Source organism: Microtus pennsylvanicus, chromosome 6 (assembly GCF_037038515.1).
Source record: "Microtus pennsylvanicus isolate mMicPen1 chromosome 6, mMicPen1.hap1, whole genome shotgun sequence".
Taxonomy (NCBI): domain Eukaryota; kingdom Metazoa; phylum Chordata; class Mammalia; order Rodentia; family Cricetidae; genus Microtus; species Microtus pennsylvanicus.
In genome coordinates this window covers 106731440-106748424 of record NC_134584.1, presented here as the reverse complement: position 1 = coordinate 106748424, position 16985 = coordinate 106731440, and the positions used below count along the sequence as shown (strand labels likewise).

Sequence of the window (16985 nt, the reverse complement as noted above, 5' to 3'; positions counted from 1 at the left end):
TTGCTCATGCATCACTCCAGCATTCCCTGAAGTTCAGGCCATAATTAACTAGAGCTATCTGTCTCCTAAGAGCCCTAGTCTGCCAGGGAATGGTGGCGCACTCAGAGGAAAAAAAAACTTGCTTTGGAAAAAAAAGTAACATAATAATAAATAATAAGCACAGATCTAAAAAACGGAGACTGCTACAAAAAGATACTGCTTTTGTTTGTTGTTTTGGCTTGTTTGTTTGTTTTGTTCTAGACAGTTTCACTGTGTAGACCTAGCTGGCCTCAAACTCACAGAGATCCACCTGGCCCCCACCACCTGTGCTGTGATTAAAAGCGTGCGCAACCATTGCCCGACTTTTGTGGGGTTTTTTGTTTTTGTTTTGAGACAAGGGTCTGTATACAGGCTTGGTTGTAGATAAGGCTCTGACCAAACTCAAGAGTGTGCTATGATTAAAAGCAGGCACCAAACCGGGTGGTAGTGGTGGTGGCGGCTCACACCTTTAATCCCAGCACTCAGGAGGCAGAGGCAGGCGAATCTCTGTAGAAGGAGCTGCAGGCCGCTTCCCACCTCCCAGCTCCCGGCCACCGGCTAGCTTAACTCAAAATAATTACACGGAAACTGTATTCTTTTAAACACTGCTTGGCCCATTAGCTCTAGCCTCTTACTAGCTAATCTTGATTAACCCATTTCTAATCATCTGTGTAGCACCACAAGGTGCTGGCTTACCAGAAAGGATCTTAACCTGCATCCATCTTGGAGAGGAGAGCTATAGCTTCTGCCCCACTTCCCTTCTTCCCAGCATTCTGTTCGGTCTACTCCGCCTATCGAAATTCTGCCCTATCAGGCCAAGCAGTTTTCTTTATTAATTAACCAATGAAAGCAACAGATAGACAAACGACCCTCCTCCATCAGATCTCTGTGACTTCGAGGCCAGCCTGGTCTACACAGCGAGTGCCAGGACAGGCTCCAAAGCTACAGAAAAACACAAAAGCATCTGGCGTTTTTGTCTTTATAAAGCCCAGGCATCCTGAAATGCAGCCCGGGCCGTTTCCCTCCTGCTTGAGTTTTCACAGTGCTAGGATTACAAATAGGTGCCAGGTTTTTGAATTTGTGTCTGAGCAGGGCAGAACTTTGGGGGTTGGGTAATTGGTTGCACCTTGCTGAAGAGTCAGCCTTTTTCTGGCTTGTTTTGAGTGCCTACTGCTCCTCCCCAACCTCTGCCTTGGGACAGACCAAGTTGGGCCTATGGAATCCCCTGGAGGGTGGTGCCCCCTGGTGTTCGGATCAAGGACTACGCGGCGGGGTGAAAGTAGGGCACAGGGGTCCGCAAGAAACAGGCAAGACCTTCACCATTCACCAACCCACGAATACCCGAACGGAAAAGTCCCTGAGCGACAGCAGCAGCCAGGATTCGACCTCCCTCCTATAACCTCCAACCGAGCCTCCCTCCCATAACCTCTAACCTAGGCGAACCCAGCCAGCGAAGCCCGGGCTGGGAGGGGCCGGGTCGGGGGCGGCTTGGCAGGAAGCGGCGCGTACCTTCCGCTGCCGGAGGAGCAGGTGGCTGCAGTGCTGCCCGGGGCCCCAGGCTTCCTGTGTACGCTCCCGCTGGCTGCTTTTTCCCGCCAGAGCTCATTGGGCCGCCCCGGCCCTATGGCTCAGACCCCAGACGACATATCCTGTGAACTGCGAGGTAAGCCCTGCCTGCCCCTTCCTGGGAGCCCACCTGGCGGCGAACAGGTGGCCTGACCCCAAACCAGACCTCCGCTCAGCGTCTCAAGGAACTTGACCAGAGGTTCTGTTCTGGTGGGCCAGCGCCTAAAGACCCACTCCACTGCTTCCTAGCTGATCCATAGATGAACAGCTGGGCACCCAGCCTAGCACAGCCCTTGGGCACAGAGTGGCCCTGATGGCAGGACAAAGTGACCCAGTAGATTCTTTCCACAGGTGAGATCACCAGGTTCCTGTGGCCCAAGGAGGTGGAGCTGCTGTTGAAAACCTGGCTTCCCCAGGAGGGTGCTGAGCAGAGTCATATCCTGGTATGGTGGCCAGGATTGGAGTTCAGACGGTGGCCAGGCCCGGCACAAAGAAACTTGATTTCCCTTGAATATCGGTATTTTGTCTCCACCAGGCACTGCTTCGATGGAGGGCTTATCTGCTGCATAGCTGCCTCCCACTGAGGGTGAGTCCTAGGCCTGGCCACCACTCCTGTCCCTGGCAGCGAGGAACTGCTTTGCAGAGTTGCCCTGTTTGCCTGTGCTGGCTTTTGCTTTCCAACAGCACTGGGCTGATAGCGGGGGAGTCTGGGCAGGGCTAGGTCTGGACTAGACTCCACAAAACCGTGGACCGGAGAGAGAAGACTTAGGTTCAAATCCCGGCACCACCAGGCGTTTCACAGCTGGCTGGGACTCTAGTCGGAAGGCCCACTGCACCCTTTTAGAGTCTTCAGGCACTGGGCACACAAGCAGCGCACAGACAAACATGCGGGCAAAATAGGAAATTTTTCAAATTTAAAAACAAAACAAACCAAACCCTAGGGTCCAGAGATTGGCCTCAGTTAGCTGCATTTAATGCATGTGCTTTCCAGGTGGACTGCACATTCAGCTACCTGGAGGTCCAGGCCATGACGCTGCAGGAAACGCCCCCTCAGGTGAGAGAGCTACACCCGCTCCATCATTTACCCCTGCACGGGAAGCTCTGAATGACTGCCAGTTTCCAAACACACGGATCCAGAAAGCCCGACAGTCTCACCTCCCCCAGGTCACCTTTGAGCTGGAGTCCCTGCCTGAACTGGTCCTGGAGTTTCCTGGTGTGGCTGCCCTAGAACAGCTGGTCCAACACGTGGTTGCCGCCATTAAAAAGGTCTTCCCTCGCTCAACCCTTGGGTGAGGCCTGGAAAATCCAAGGGGCTGGAGGGCCTTAGTGAACTGCCTTCCAACCTCAAAGGCTAGAAAGATGCCCCTTGCTCTTCTTTTATCCCTCCCTAGGAAGCTATTCCGGAAGCCCACACCCTCATCCCTGCTGGCTCGGTTGGAGAGAAGCCGGCCCTTAGAGTCCACAGCACCCAGCAGCCCGTGTGGTGAGGACCAAATGAGAGCCCCATAAAACCTTCCAGTTTGCCTCCGTGCAACCCTAGACCCTTCGTTTTGGAGGCTCCCCGAAGAGAACAGGGCCACCTTTGTCACTGCCCCCATCGAGTCTGGGGCTGATCTTCCCTTCTCTGACTCGTCTCTCTTTCCCTCCATCGTCCCCCTGGTACCTCCTTAGGTGGCTTCTTGGAGACGTATGAAGCCCTGTGTGACTACAATGGCTTCCCTTTCCGAGAGGAGATTCAGTGGGTGAGAGTCGGGCCCTTTCTGGGAGCTCCGGAGAGGTCTCCCATGTGTGGTGGACCCCTCCACCCTTTTTGGTCCCAAGCCAGCTGTAGGTACTTTTCCACACTTTCAGGATGTGGACACTATCTACCATCGTCAAGGCTGCCGCCATTTCTGCCTTGGAGACTTTGCCCACCTTGGCAGCAGGTATGAGGCCTGCCAGGATTGGGAGGAAAGGACTCCAGGACCCATATTCCTAGACTTCAGCCTCTGGGGGGAAGGGGAGGATGCTAGCTGAGCCTAGTATCTCAAAGGCCCTGAGCTCCGCACCTCCTCTTCCTCACACCAGAGACCTGGCCTTGAGTGTAGCAGCCTTATCTTACAACCTGTGGTTCCGGCGCCTCTCCTGCGTGGACATGAAGCTGGTGAGGAGGGTACACGACAGGGAAAGCCAAGGGTGTAAGGGTCAAAGTTCAGCCCTAATGAGCTATGACCCTGTGGTCTCAGAGCCTGGAGGTCTCAGAACAGATTCTACACATGATGAGCCAGTCTTGGCATTTGGAGGAGCTGGTTCTGGAGACCTGTGGCCTAAGAGGGTGAGAGATCTGAGCAGGGCTTGGGGTTGGGAACCAGAGGTCTGTGGCATGATCCACAGTCAGTCTTACACCAGGGTCTCCATCCCCAGAGACTTTGTTCGACGACTGGCCCAGGCGCTGGCAGGCCATTCGAATTCTGGACTTCGGGAGCTCAGCCTGTCTGGGAACTTGCTGGATGACAGAGGTATGGCAGAACCAGGGAGAGCCAAGGCACACAGCTGGGAGAGGAGGGGCTTACATAGCTGCTCTCTCCACAGGTATGGCTGCACTTGGCAGACACCTAGAGCACTGTCCAGGAGCCCTGAGGAGACTCAGCCTAGCCCAGACAGGGCTGACACCTCGAGGTGGGTGGGGCTGATGCGGGTTGGGAGGGGATCAGCTGAGCCGCCTTTGTCTGATTCTGAGCCGCTCCTTCCTCCCTCTCCAGGAATGAGGGCTCTAGGCAGGGCACTAGCAGCCAATGCCGCATTTGACTCTACCCTGACCCACCTGGATCTTTCTGGGAACCCTGGGGCACTGGGAGCCTCCCAGGACAGTGGGGTGAGTGGCAGTTTTTAAAGTCAGAAATTGGGACACCCGGAATCCTTAGGTGATCCCTGTCTCCCTCTTTCATTTCCTCCACAGGGCCTGTACACTTTCCTGAGCCGTCCTAACGTTCTAGTGTTTCTGAATCTGGCAGGCACTGACACCGCTCTAGGGACGGTGAGAGTGTGGTCATGGTGGTATTTGGTGGGGCTCGGGAGCGGGAGAGCAGGGCATGGTAGAGAAGACCAGGTCTAATGGAAGGTTACCACCTACCCTGACTTCCCTCCCAGCTCTTTTCCGCCTTATCCGGTGGTTGCTGCTCCAGTCTCACTCACCTTGAAGCGTCTAGGAATATCTTCTCGCGCGCGTAAGGGGCACCACGCAGACCCGGGGAGGCAGAGGGTTCGGGAAATCAGCTCCAGGGGCCTGAATCCCACTTCTCCTTTCCTCCCGACCCCCCAACGCAGGAAGTCCCGAGCAGCGCCCGCCGCGCTGCAGCGCTTCCTCAGCAGTGCCAGGATGCTGCAGCACCTGGGCCTGGCCGGCTGCAAGCTGCCACCTGAAGCGCTCAGGTCTGTGTGTGTGCCACCTGTGGCCACGCCCCCATGCCTTCACTCACTACCTTGAGCAGATCTTCGGAATCCCCTCTGTCCCACCCACAATCTTCCGTAACTGCAACCTGTCTGCCTCAGGCTTTTTGTTTGCCCCCTGAGCCCCACTTTCCCGGATCTTGTCACCTGTACGACATTGACATCTCCCACAGGGCCCTTCTAGATGGTCTTGCGCTCAATACGCAGATCCATGACCTGCACCTGGACCTCAGCGCTTGTGAGGTAGGCACCTGGTCCAGGTTGTGAGCCAGGAGCACGACCACACATTGGGAGTGGGAGCTTCCCCACTCAGGCATAAATATCCTGAGTGTGGCCTATCTCCACCTCCAGCTGCGCTCTGCGGGTGCCCAGGTGATACAAGACTTAGTCTGTGACGCAGGTGCCTTGAGCTCCCTGGATCTGTCAGACAATGGTGAGGCCACCAGGGAACCCATCCACACTCCCATTATTTACCCCATTCCCAGGGTGGGGACCCTGCCCTGGCGGCATCGACTTGTGCCTCACCCTACTTACTCCCAGGCTTTGGCTCCGACATGGTGACGCTGGTACTTGCCATCGGGAGGAGCCGGTCTCTGAAACACGTGGCTCTTGGAAGAAACTTCAACGTTCGGTGCAAGTGAGCCCCAAGCCCATGCCTTTGCCTCTCAGATAGGACTCCACCACTCAGGCGGTCCCCTAAGCTAACAGTGCCCCCTGGCTACAGGGAGACCCTGGACGATGTCCTGCACCGGATCGTCCAGCTCACGCAGGACGACGACTGTGTGAGTGGGCGGAACCCTGGGGGCTCCTCAAGCAATTAGCCGCTTGTAAAGTCTCTCCCTGAATCTGATTCTAACCATCCATGAATGCTTTTCTTTTAACCCCAGCCTTTGCAGTCTCTGTCAGTGGCTGAGTCCCGGCTGAAGCAGGGTGCCAGCGTCCTGCTTCGGGCCTTGAGCACCAATCCAAAACTGACAGCACTGGATATCAGTGGCAATGCCGTTGGGGATGCTGGCGCCAAGATGCTCGCCAAGGCGCTACGAGTCAACACCAGGCTACGGTAGGCATGGTCATTATGAGGGCTGGGACCAACAAGAGAAGAAAGGGAGATATATTAAAGGGGTGTGGGGGACTAAGGGGTACAGGCTGATGAGGTAGATGAATGGATAAGGCCAGGGGGTTGGGTGGGACCCTGACCCAGCTGAAGCATGGTGGGGCCCAGGTCTGTGATCTGGGACCGAAACAACACATCTGCTCTGGGCCTGCTGGATGTGGCCCAAGCCCTGGAGGAGAACCACAGCCTGAAGTCCATGCCTCTGCCACTGAATGACATAGCGCAGGCCCAGCGCAGCCGCCCAGAACTAACAGCTCGAGCAGTCCATCAGGTGGGGGTCCCTTCCGGTTCTTCTCCCCGTTACTCCCCGTTACTCCACCCCCTGACTCTTCTCGCTCTCCCTTGACTGCAGATCCAAGCCTGTCTCTTGAGGAACAGCCGGGCAGACCCTGCTTCTGATCTCAAGCCCTGCCTTCAGCCTGTGGGTCTGATTCCAGACCACTCCGAGCAGGTCGGGTGTTCCTTCCCCGAATCTCGAGTGCCTGGGCCCCTGAGTCTGAGAGTGTGACTTTCTCGGGTCAGCTGGCCTGAGTTCCGTGGCCCCGACAATTTTCTCTCCTCAGTCGCCATTCCCGAAGTAACTCCCCGTGTGATGCTTGGCTGCCTTATTTTAAGCATGTAAATAAGCTCTCTCCCTTGTAGTCGTGTCTGACTTCCCATTCAAGGGCGGCTCTTCCCTCTCCTCTCCTCTCTGTGTGCATGAATTTCCCCCTAACCTGTCTTTTTGAGCTGTTCCTACTTCGGCATTCCCAAGCTGCAATTCTCATCTAAGCTCTGAAGTGCGGTTACCTTGATCCAGACGCCCTGACGGGTGGGCTTTACGCACTACATGCCGTCAAGTGATTTTTTAAAAAATATTTTGATGGTTTATTTAACTTTTTATTTTATGTGCATTGGTGTGAAGGTGTCAGGTCCCCTGCAACTGGATCTTCAGACAGTTGTGAGCTGCCATGTGGGTGCTGGGAATTGAACCCAGGTCCTCTGGAAGAGCGGTCAGTGCTCTTAACCACTGAGCCATCTCTCCAGCCCTGCTTTTTTTAATTATTGCATTTATTTATTGATTGCATATTATTGTGTGTGCGCATGCATACACCCACACGCCCATGCTTGCAGGTACTTGTGGAAGTCAAAGGATAACCGGCAAGAGCCAGTTCTCTCCTTCTGCAGAGTGGGTACCAGGGATGGACTCATGCCATCAGGCTCAGTGGCAAGCACGGTTACTCCTGGGCCATCTCACAGGCTCTCAAATGGTCTTATTATCACCCACGACCCCACTCTCTACCATAGGCTCTGATTTCTTTGGTGTCTATATAACTAAATGTCCTTCTAAGGTCCCTCCTTTTTTTTTTTTAATATTTTGAGACAGGGTTTCTCTGTAGCTTTGGAGCCTGTCCTGGAACTAGCTCTGTAGACCAGGTTGGCCTCAAATTCACGGAGATCTGCCTGCCTCTGCCTCCCAAATGCTGGGATTAAAGATGTGCACACCACAGCCTGGCTCAGATCAGCCATTTTTTGCTTCCTCAGTCTCTCTGTCTCTGTCTCTCTCTGTCTCTGTCTCTCTGTCTCTCTCTCTCTCTCTCACACACACACACCCCTACCTATCCTTGATGAGAATAGTTGAGAAGATTTTTAAACAGTGACCAAAGCTTCTTTATTCTCGTTCTAGGCCTGTAGCAGGTTTGTGGTCCCTAAAACAACCAGAAGGGAAAGACCCTGCGAGCCTATCTTGAGCAGATAGGGTTTCCCCGGCACCTTGCTTCGTAGTTTGTCTTCGGGGTTTCACCTGCCCTGTCAGAACCCAGGAAGGGAGGCAGACAAGATCAGGGAGACTCATGAGAGACAAGGGAGGGACTAACCTGTGATTTCCCTCAGGAAGTGAATGAGCTGTGCCAGTCAGTGCAGGAACACGTGGAGCTGCTGGGCTGTGGGGCTGGGCCCCAGGGTGAGGTTGCTGTGCACCAGGCTGAGGATGCCATCCAGAACGCCAACTTCTCTCTCAGTGTGAGCACGCCCTCCCCCACTGTGAGGACCTTTCTGCACTTAAGCGAGTGTCATCTGGAACTCTTTGTGCCTTGGCCCTCAGATCCTTCCCATTCTGTATGAGGCTGGGAGTTCTCCAAGCCACCACTGGCAGCTGCAGCAGAAGCTGGAGGGCCTCTTGGGTCAGGTGGGCGAGATCTGTCGCCAGGACATCCAGGTAAGGTGCCATTCCTGCCCTAGCCTCACCTCCTCTGCAGGCTTGACCCTCGGTTCATAGGCTTGTCTGTGCTATGCCCTCCGTCAACAGTGATTTAATAAGCCAAGGGGCTTAGGCTCTAGCCATATTGTTACCATCTTATAACCTTTGCCCAGGACTTCACTCAGACCACACTGGATACCACAAGGAGCCTTTGCCCACAGATACTGCAGAGACCTAGCTGGAAGGAGCAGCTAGAGGGAGTTCTGGTGGGCTCCAGGAGCCTTCCAGAACTGCTTCCAGAGCATCTGCTGCAAGATGCCTTTACTAGGCTGAGGTAAGCATGCTCTGGGATGGGCAAAGCTGGGCAGAGCTAGCACACTGATCCTCACCCTCTCCTGCCCACAGGGACATGCGCCTGTCAATCACAGGGACCCTAGCAGAGAGCATTGTGGCTCAGGCTCTTGAAAGTCTTCATGCAGCCCGCGATCGACTGGTGAGGGGAAGCTTTGCCTGTATTTCACAGTAACCTGTTTAACCCTGACAGGGGGCCCTGTAAGGACTTGTGGGATCATAACTACTTTAGGGTTATCTTAGCCCTGCCTCTCTTTGGGTGGTTTGGTACTGCAGATGGAGAGTCTAGCTCAACAGGCGCCAGCCACAGTGGACCCTACTGTCCCATCACTGGGTGGAGATGAACTCAACGCCCTTGAGCCTGAAGGACTGGAAGATCTTTTCTTTCCCATGGAGAAGGAAGAGGAGAGAGAGGTGAGTGTCTCAGGAATTCCATGCCTAGAACTCCAGATCTTTCCTTCTTGCTCTGGGATGTGGAAGGTGAGTAGCAGTTTGGGTGATGCCTCACTCCAACCCTAGACTGAGGTTGTACCCATCCCACCAGGACAGTGGTTCTTCATGGAAATGGCTTGAGCCCAGCTATTGTTTTCACCTGGTCCCCTCCCTTCATGGTAAGTCAAGCCCTGGAGAGAAGAGAGTTTACCCAAGTGGACTGAAGCTCTGTTAAATCTGGGCACTTACTCACTTGTTCAGCCCTGTCCCAGGTTATCCTAACCCCTCCCTGAGCCATTCCAGAAAGTCAGTCACAGAACCCTGTGAGACCTGAACTGAATAAGACTAGAATACCTTCTTCCCAGCCTCCCCCGCCCCTTTCCCTAACCCCAGGACGCGCATGCTTGGCGGTAGCTCGGAGCCGCGCGCACTCGGGGCCGCGCTCAGCACCACGGACAGCGGCGAGTGGGGGAGGGGCGGGCGGCGTAGCCGGGCCCCTCCCCGCGCCCTGGGCGGGTCCCCCGTCGCCCGCCCTAGCGCCTCCGCCACCTCCCCGGGTTCGACGCTCTGTGCTCTTCTGGTGCTTTCGCCTCAGGTGCTGCTGAGGAAGCAGAGCGGTACCCCGAGCTGGCAGCTCCGGGGGAAGATGCGGAGCCGCAGGCTGGGCCGTCCGCACGCGGCTCTCCAAGCCCCGCCGCCCCGGGGCCACCCGCCGGCCCGCTGCCTCGCATGGACCTGCCACCCGCCGGGCAACCCCTACGCCATCCGACCCGGGCCCGGCCGCGGCCACGTCGCCAGCACCACCACCGCCCGCCGCCGGGGGGCCCCCAGGTAAAGTGCTTCCCTTCCCCCCTCGCCCGGCTTAAGGGTCATGGGTGGTCCATTCGCTGCTCACTTGCTATAGAAGACAGGGAGATGGGTTGTGGAGGCCCAAGGCCACCCGATTGTGCCCTATCATCTCCCTGGCCACCCTCAACCTCAGGCCGTGCCCATAACAGAGCACTGGTGTGCGGATTTCCTGTGAGGAGCGCCTAGATGGTAGGCTCCCGCCTTGGAGTGGTCTGCTGCATGCGTGGACGTGTGAGAGCGGATGTCCGCCTTGCCCTCCCTATTCTGGGGTTACTGAAAAATACTGGGCAGCCGGGTCCGCGGGACACTTCTGCATCAGCTGTGCACCAGCGGGTGGATATGTGTGTGTGGGTTGGGTACTGGCAGGGGCAGTGGGCACTGGCAGGAGAGGAGGAGCCGGCCTGAGGCCCCCTGAGGGTCTGACGCAGCAGCGGCGCCACTGAGCCGGGATGTTAGGCCGAGTGGGGTGGGGTGGAGGTGGAGGGTTAGGGTACTGCGGCGGGGGGGGGGGGGGCTGTTAGGAGTAGAAAGGGTGGCATATTAGAATGTAGGTGTTTGCTTAGTGAAAGCCAGGTGGTTCAGGGTATAGCATCCTCTATGTAACAAGAACGGGTGTGGACTGGGCGGGTGTACTGTGGCAGCAGGGAGGAAAGAACCCCAGTACCGTACAGACAGCACCCTAGCTTTGGGATATACTCAGGCCAGGTCACTGGGAAGAAGTGGGGGTGGGGAGAGAGCCAGTTCTCAGTCTTGTCTCCTAACCTCCCGATGTCTCCCAGGTGTCCCCAGCCCTGCTTCAAGAAGGGAATGGGCTCACTGCTCGTGTGGACGAGGGTGTGGAGGAATTCTTCTCCAAAAGGCTGATCCAGCAGGATCGCCTGTGAGTGAGGGTCAGTTGCTGGGGGCGGAAGAGGGTGGGACATCCTTGAGTTTCCTCACTCACTGATGGTTGTTCCTACAGCTGGGCCCCAGAGGAGGATCCAGCCGCTGAGGGTGGTACCACTCCTGTGCCCCGTACACTTCGAAAGAAGCTGGGTACCCTCTTTGCCTTTAAGAAACCTCGTTCAACAAGGGGTCCAAGATCTGATCCAGAGACCAGCCCTGGAGCAGCAGCTCGTGCCAGAAAAACCACACTTGGAGACCTGCTTCGACCACCAGTCCGTCCAGGCCGTGGTGAGGAGTCTGGAGGGGCAGAGGGGGGCACCAGCAGCCCTGACTCTGCTCGCAGAACTCGGCCTCGGTACACACGAGAAAGCAAGGCCTACTCTATGATACTGCTACCCGCTGAGGAGGAGGAGGAGGAAGCAACAGTGGGTGCCAGACCTGACAAGGTAAAGACTGAAGTCAGGAGCTGAGGGCTCTTCAGGAATAGGAAGCAGTGGACTCTCTCTCCACTTAACATCTCTGTCCTCAGAGGCGTCCTCTGGAACGGGGAGAAACGGAACTGGCTCCGTCTTTTGAGCAGCGGGTACAAGTGATGCTGCAGAGAATCGGTGTGAGCCGGGGCAGTGGGGGTGCCGAAAGCAAGAGGAAGCAAGTGAGTTGGGGTGTGTGTGAACTGAGGAGGTAGGTGGCGTGTGGCAATCTGTGGGTGACATATGTGACCAAGGGGGGAGACACATGGCACAAATGTGATCCGGTTGTCACTTTCACTCCCCCCCTAAAAATAGTCATTGATCCTTCTTGCTTCTGATCTGGCCCAGATATGTACTTCCTAGGGTGTAGGGAACTTTCTCCAAAGATTCTGAACAGAAATTTGACCTTGTTACCTATACTGGAAACAGTCCTCCAGGACTTCCTCTTTATCCAGATTACTAATCCTGTGGCAGGATCTGTGGGACCCTGGAGCTGGCCACTGAGACCTCCCTGGGGCTCTCCTTTGGTTTACACCCTGGGTCTGGTTGTGTACTCCGTTATTCAGATTCTTTTTCTGCTGTTTCTTCAGTTCCTTGTGAGCCTTCCCTGCTCCTTTCATGGTCACCCTGATAATGTCATTCTAAACAGTCTTGGTTATGAACCACACCCCTGTGTACCGTCCACTTAACAGTTTTCTAGGAAAACACATATGCAATGAGACCTGGCCTAAATTCAGAGACATTTAAGTATGGGAAGAGTCAGAACTGAGAGGTCACATTATTTGCTGGGTGTAGTGGTAATCTCAGCATTCAGGAAGCTGGGGCAGAAAGACTCAAGGAAGACTAGCTTGAGCTATACAGTGAGACTATCTCAAAAACAACAAAACCAAAGAAATTACAGTATCTCCTTGTTATGACTAACATGCATATTTTTGTGTGTCACCTCTGTCATCCCCGACTGTAAGGTAAGGGACTAGGTTTGCCGTGTTCTGGCCATCCAATGGTATGCATTCTGTAGCTAGGTTTTAAGAATGTAAATGAACAGAGATAAGGCCAGAGTCAGGGCAACAAAGCCACTGGTTTGTTTCCTACAGAGCAAAGATGGTGAGATCAAGAAGGCAGGCTCAGATGGTAAGTAGGGCCCTGGAACAAAGAAATATATTTAGGGGGAGGAGGTGGCCTGGGGGAGGGACAGGCTGTTTTTCCCCCCTTCACATTAAGGTCTGGCACCTAAGCCTCTAGTCCTACCTTGCAGGTGACATTATGGACAGTTCCACAGAGACCCCTCCCATCTCGATCAAGTCCCGAACCCACTCTGTGTCGGCTGGTGAGTGAGGGCCACTGTGTGTGTTGAGGGAGGCACAGAGCTGTGAGGCAAGGGATCAGAACCATCTCCAGGACCAGGCTCAGGGGTTAGCTGATGCTTGTTTCTTCACCCAGATCCCTCATGTAGACCTGGGCCAGGAGGCCAGGGCCCTGAGTCTGCCACCTGGAAGACACTGGGGCAGCAGCTGAATGCGGAGCTCAGAGGCCGTGGTTGGGGCCAGCAGGATGGTCCAGGGCCTCCCTCCCCATGTCCCAGTCCAAGTCCCCGAAGAACCAGCCCCTCCCCAGACATCCTGAGTCTCCCTGAGGACCCTTGCTTGGGCCCTCGGAATGAAGGTAGGTGGGCGCCCCACTCCTAGACTGGGACTGGTGGAGTGTCTGCTGGGAACCTGACTCATCTGGGAACACTAAAAGTGGGAGGCCAGCACTGGGTGTGGGCAGCCTTCAGGATCATACCCTGATATCTTGGCCTCCTCTAGATGGCCAGCTGAGGCCGAGGCCTCTCTCAGCAGGGCGGCGAGCAGTGTCTGTGCATGAGGACCAGCTCCAGACCCCTGCGGGTGAGGGGGACACCTCTGTCTGTGCTTGAGTGCAGGAGATGGGGGAGGGTGGGCTCCTGAACTTCTGTCTTGGTTCTGGTCCTTGGACAGGACCACTGGTGCCGGGAGTGAAGAGAAATAAGGAAGCCCAGAGGCTCAGCGTAGTCCAAAAGTGCAAGCCCTTGCTATCTCCTGGACACTGGCCTCTTGTGAGGGTGGGAGGACACTGGCTGGAAAATCTATGGGAGCAGCTATGCATGTTTGTGCGTGCACTGAAGATGGAGAAGGGTTGGGGACAGCCAGTGAGTTTCTCTGTATCCTTTTTAGAACGGCCCCTTCGGCTGCAGCGCTCCCCTGTCCTCAAGCGTAGGCCAAAGCTCGAGGCACCCCCATCCCCAAGCTTAGGTAAGAGTGGGCAAGAGCCATTGGGAAGATGGAATATTGTTCAACACAAACCTAAAACTTTCTCTCTCCATCTCCCCCTCATAGGCTCTGGCCTCGGAACCAAGCCTCTTTCTCCATACCCAACAGAACCTTCCAGCCCTGAGCGGAGCCCTCCCTCCCCAGCCACAGACCAAAGAGGCGGCGGCCCCAATCCCTAATCCTGTCCTTTCCTGCCGCATGAAATTATTTTATTAAAAAACTTGAATGAAACAGGGTATGGAATACTGTTTGTCCGTAGACCTGTGTGTATGCATCCTCTGCTGCGTCCAGGAGACTCCTCAAACCTGCGTTAACTCGGGCTCTGACTCTGACTCCATCACCAAGTTCAAGGCCCAAGCTACAAGCTGAGGAGGGAGTCTAGAAAGAAACCATGGCCTTAGGTCAGAGTTATCTAAGACTGGTGACCAGCACGGTGGGGCAGCCCCAAGCACTCACCTGGCAGCCTGGACTTGCGTACAGAGGGAGGCAGAGGGGGTCTCATATTTATACTGAAAAGCAGAAGCATCAGGATGCCTCTTTGGGGGTTCCTGAAAGGGATGTAGACAGAGTCCAGTAAGGACTCCTAGTGCAATCCCAGCCTACTTTTAGCCCTCTCCAGCTGCGGTGCTCACCCAGCCAGAGCAGGGTTCGTGGGCTTCCTTCGCTCTGGTTCTTGGGAAAAGCTGCCGTTTCTTGCTAGGCCACTGGAGCTCCCTGATCACCGGGCTATGGGCCTGGGCTGAACTGGAGGCATGGTTAGGGGGTGAGAGACTGGGGCTACAGGTCAGGAGTGGGGGGCTGGGTGTAGAACTGTGGGGTGTGGAACTGGGAGCCTGAGGTCTTAGAGAGGATGAGCAAACGGCGGGTGGAGGCCAGGAGCTGTCGTCCTGCCCAGGGGCTGATGCAGCCACGGCTGACAGAAGGCTGACACTGGTACCGCTTTCCTCCAGTGGCGTGTGCTTGAGCGAAGCAGGGGATGCTGGAGGACGAGACGTGTGTGAGCACAGACCTTTCCGCTCAGAACAGCTGAGTACACTTCACAGTATCCTACACCATCCAGTATCTGACTGACAGTACTATGTGCTTATGGCCTGAACCTACGGAACTGGCTGAAGAAATAAGATGGGTCCCTGGAATTCTGGGGAGAATCATCAGTGCTGTGGTAGGCCCTAGGCTCCAAAGACGACCCCCCAACTTTGGCCTTCCCAGTTATCCTTACCCTGTGCCTTCTGACTTGAGCCAAGAGAACTCAGAATCCGCTCGTCCTTCTCAGAGATGTGCAGCAACGAGCTAGAGATGGTGAACACGGCTTCTTCCTGTGGTGAACCCTCAGTATGGCAGCTGTCTAGCCCTCACCCCGAAACCTCCCAAGTAAAGCCCCACACTAACCGTGGGCTGGAAGCAGGCAGTCCAGCGGGTAAAGGGGGTGGTTGGGCAGGGGCCTGCTAGTGTCAGGCAGCTCTCAGCTAGACGCACGAGTGCCCCCCGGTGATCCTGGTCTTCCTTCACCTCATCCAGAAGCTGAGACAAGGTTAGGCCTGGGGCCAGAGATTTGACCAAAGGGTTGGAGTTGAAACAAGAAGGATGGGTAAGGTATTACTTACTGAGGAGAACAAGATGGCAGCAGAAAGACCTCTGCTTCTGGGGGAGAGAGAGGGAGGGTTACCGGGAAACCCTACCGGTACCTGCACTGGAAGACGCAGACTCTGAAAGGTGGTCGCTAGAGAGACAACGGGAACACTTCTCAGGAACAACCCTGATGCCAGTCTACCCGGCTCTGCCACCCTGGACCATACCATACCCAGCCTGGCAGCCCAATCCCAGACTCACTCAAGACATTCACTGAGCTTTCTCTGCACCTCCGAATCCTGGTTGCTGGGAGAAAGGAGGGTGGTAGGTAGTCAGCGTGACTTACAGCAGAGTCTCTTCACCCAAAGACCTAGCCCAGGGAGAGTGAAGAGGCAGAGCGTAGAAACTTCACATACCGCTTTGTTTTGGGGGGAGGAATATGGGGAGACTTGGATTGAACCCCTCAGGTATGCTAAGCCTGTGCTCTGCCACTGAGATACATGCCCTTCTCTTGGACGGCTCACTTACCAACTAGTCACCTGTAGCCGGGGCTGCTCCGCGGGCAGCAGCTTAAAGCGGTCCACCTGGAGGTAGAACTCGGCAGGCTGGAGGAGTTGGGGTGTAGTGTCTCAGGAGATGTCACAAGAAGCCAGGCACGGTAACCAACCCGCCCAAGTGAGCATTACCACCCTCACCGTATGGTCCTGAGGAACCTCAATGCGGACTCCGCAGGCCAGCAACAGCAGGATCCGGCCCTCTGTCCCACAGAATCCGAACTCCTTCTCCACCCTGCGACAAGCACAGCCCTCACTGCCCAGGCACCCAGGCACCAACCCCACACGCCTGGGATATGAGCTTCCCACCTCTCCAGCACCCGCCCGCCTCGGGTTCAACCTTGCACTCTCACCTTCCATAGACAAGTAGCACCTGTGTCTTACCAGCCGGAGGAGTCGATGGCATTGCGCGTCACCAGGCATCGGACACTGTGGGTTCCGTCTGACACGAGCAACACGGCCCCGGAGTCAGGTGTGTCAGGGGCAGAAGATGGGCCCGGAGTCTCGGAGTCCTGGAGCACCTAAAACAGTAGTGGCTAGGGTCAACTCACTTCCTCAGCCCCCACTCAGCTCACTCTGGGATCTGAGTGGCCTGCTCACCTTGAGTAGCTGCCCGAATCGTGGACTTGACAGTATTTCTGAGCCCAGGATCAGCTCTCGAATCCATGGACGCAGGACCAGACACTCCCAGCCGGACATTAGCCACCCCCCGCCGGCGGCAGCCTAGAAAAGCCCCAGGAACAGTGGCTTCCCGCGAGCGCCGCTCGGGCTTCGGCGGGAGAGGAAGCACGTGACCGCTAGGCGGAGCTTGTTGGAGCCCCGCCTACTCGCGCTCCTGCGCCCGCGCAAGTACTTCCTGGTCTGTAATGTCTTTGGCTGACTTGCCTGTGCCAGGCTGCTCTCTGCTTGTTTTTACCAAGGCAGCTCTCTGAGCCTATGGCCTGTTCCTCAGTACTATCTCGTACCGGAAAGGAAAGAGCAAGAGCTGGTCTGGAAAGAAGCGATCCAGGTTAGGGGTTGCAGCCGAGAATGGGGCTCAAGCCACTTCGGTGCTGTGTGACCCCAAGAGGTTTTTCCCAAAATGTTGACTTAGTCTCCTCTGCAAAACGCGCGGTCCTGTAAGGCCAGTGGAAATGCCAGTACAAACAAGCTATTTCCCTCATTCTGCCCTCGGATTGGTCGAGTCCTCCTAGGGACGCTCGAACCACAGCGTAATGACGTAAGAGCAGAGGAAGCCCTCGCTACCGCTGTCTCCGTTTCCTAGGAAACAGACTCCGCGTT

General features: G+C 55.7%; 2 protein-coding genes across 4 annotated transcripts; one reads left to right on the top strand and one right to left on the bottom strand.

Annotated features, from left to right (window-relative positions):
• The first annotated feature begins 1388 nt into the window (after positions 1–1388).
• Carmil2 (capping protein regulator and myosin 1 linker 2) lies at positions 1389–13812 on the top strand. Of its 2 annotated transcripts, XM_075977154.1 has the most exons (39): positions 1389–1681; positions 1936–2027; positions 2120–2170; positions 2576–2638; positions 2749–2873; positions 2976–3067; positions 3256–3326; positions 3436–3509; positions 3652–3727; positions 3810–3898; positions 3988–4082; positions 4156–4242; positions 4326–4438; positions 4523–4600; positions 4714–4790; positions 4891–4995; positions 5187–5256; positions 5365–5446; positions 5554–5650; positions 5738–5795; positions 5901–6073; positions 6236–6398; positions 6480–6578; positions 8000–8128; positions 8211–8324; positions 8480–8640; positions 8712–8799; positions 8934–9071; positions 9202–9268; positions 9685–9920; positions 10718–10818; positions 10900–11269; positions 11353–11475; positions 12388–12424; positions 12549–12620; positions 12734–12955; positions 13099–13179; positions 13486–13563; positions 13648–13812. In XM_075977154.1, exons 1-39 carry the CDS (start codon positions 1642–1644, stop codon positions 13758–13760), a joined length of 4200 nt encoding a protein of 1399 aa, XP_075833269.1. In that variant the 5' UTR covers positions 1389–1641; the 3' UTR covers positions 13761–13812. The 2 variants fall into 2 exon arrangements, with proteins under 2 accessions (XP_075833269.1, XP_075833270.1); XM_075977155.1 differs by lacking the exon at positions 13099–13179.
• On the bottom strand, positions 13775–16833 carry Acd (ACD shelterin complex subunit and telomerase recruitment factor). Of its 2 annotated transcripts, none has more exons than XM_075977158.1 (11): positions 16305–16833; positions 16058–16225; positions 15846–15939; positions 15679–15755; positions 15412–15456; positions 15267–15301; positions 14971–15119; positions 14801–14897; positions 14214–14560; positions 14038–14129; positions 13775–13959 (listed from the first exon to the last, which is right to left on the bottom strand). In XM_075977158.1, exons 2-11 carry the CDS (start codon positions 16108–16110, stop codon positions 13881–13883), a joined length of 1068 nt encoding a protein of 355 aa, XP_075833273.1. In that variant the 5' UTR covers positions 16111–16225; positions 16305–16833; the 3' UTR covers positions 13775–13880. The 2 variants fall into 2 exon arrangements, with proteins under 2 accessions (XP_075833273.1, XP_075833271.1); XM_075977156.1 differs by having other exon boundaries at positions 16089–16225; positions 16305–16830.
• Positions 16834–16985: the final 152 nt, after the last annotated feature.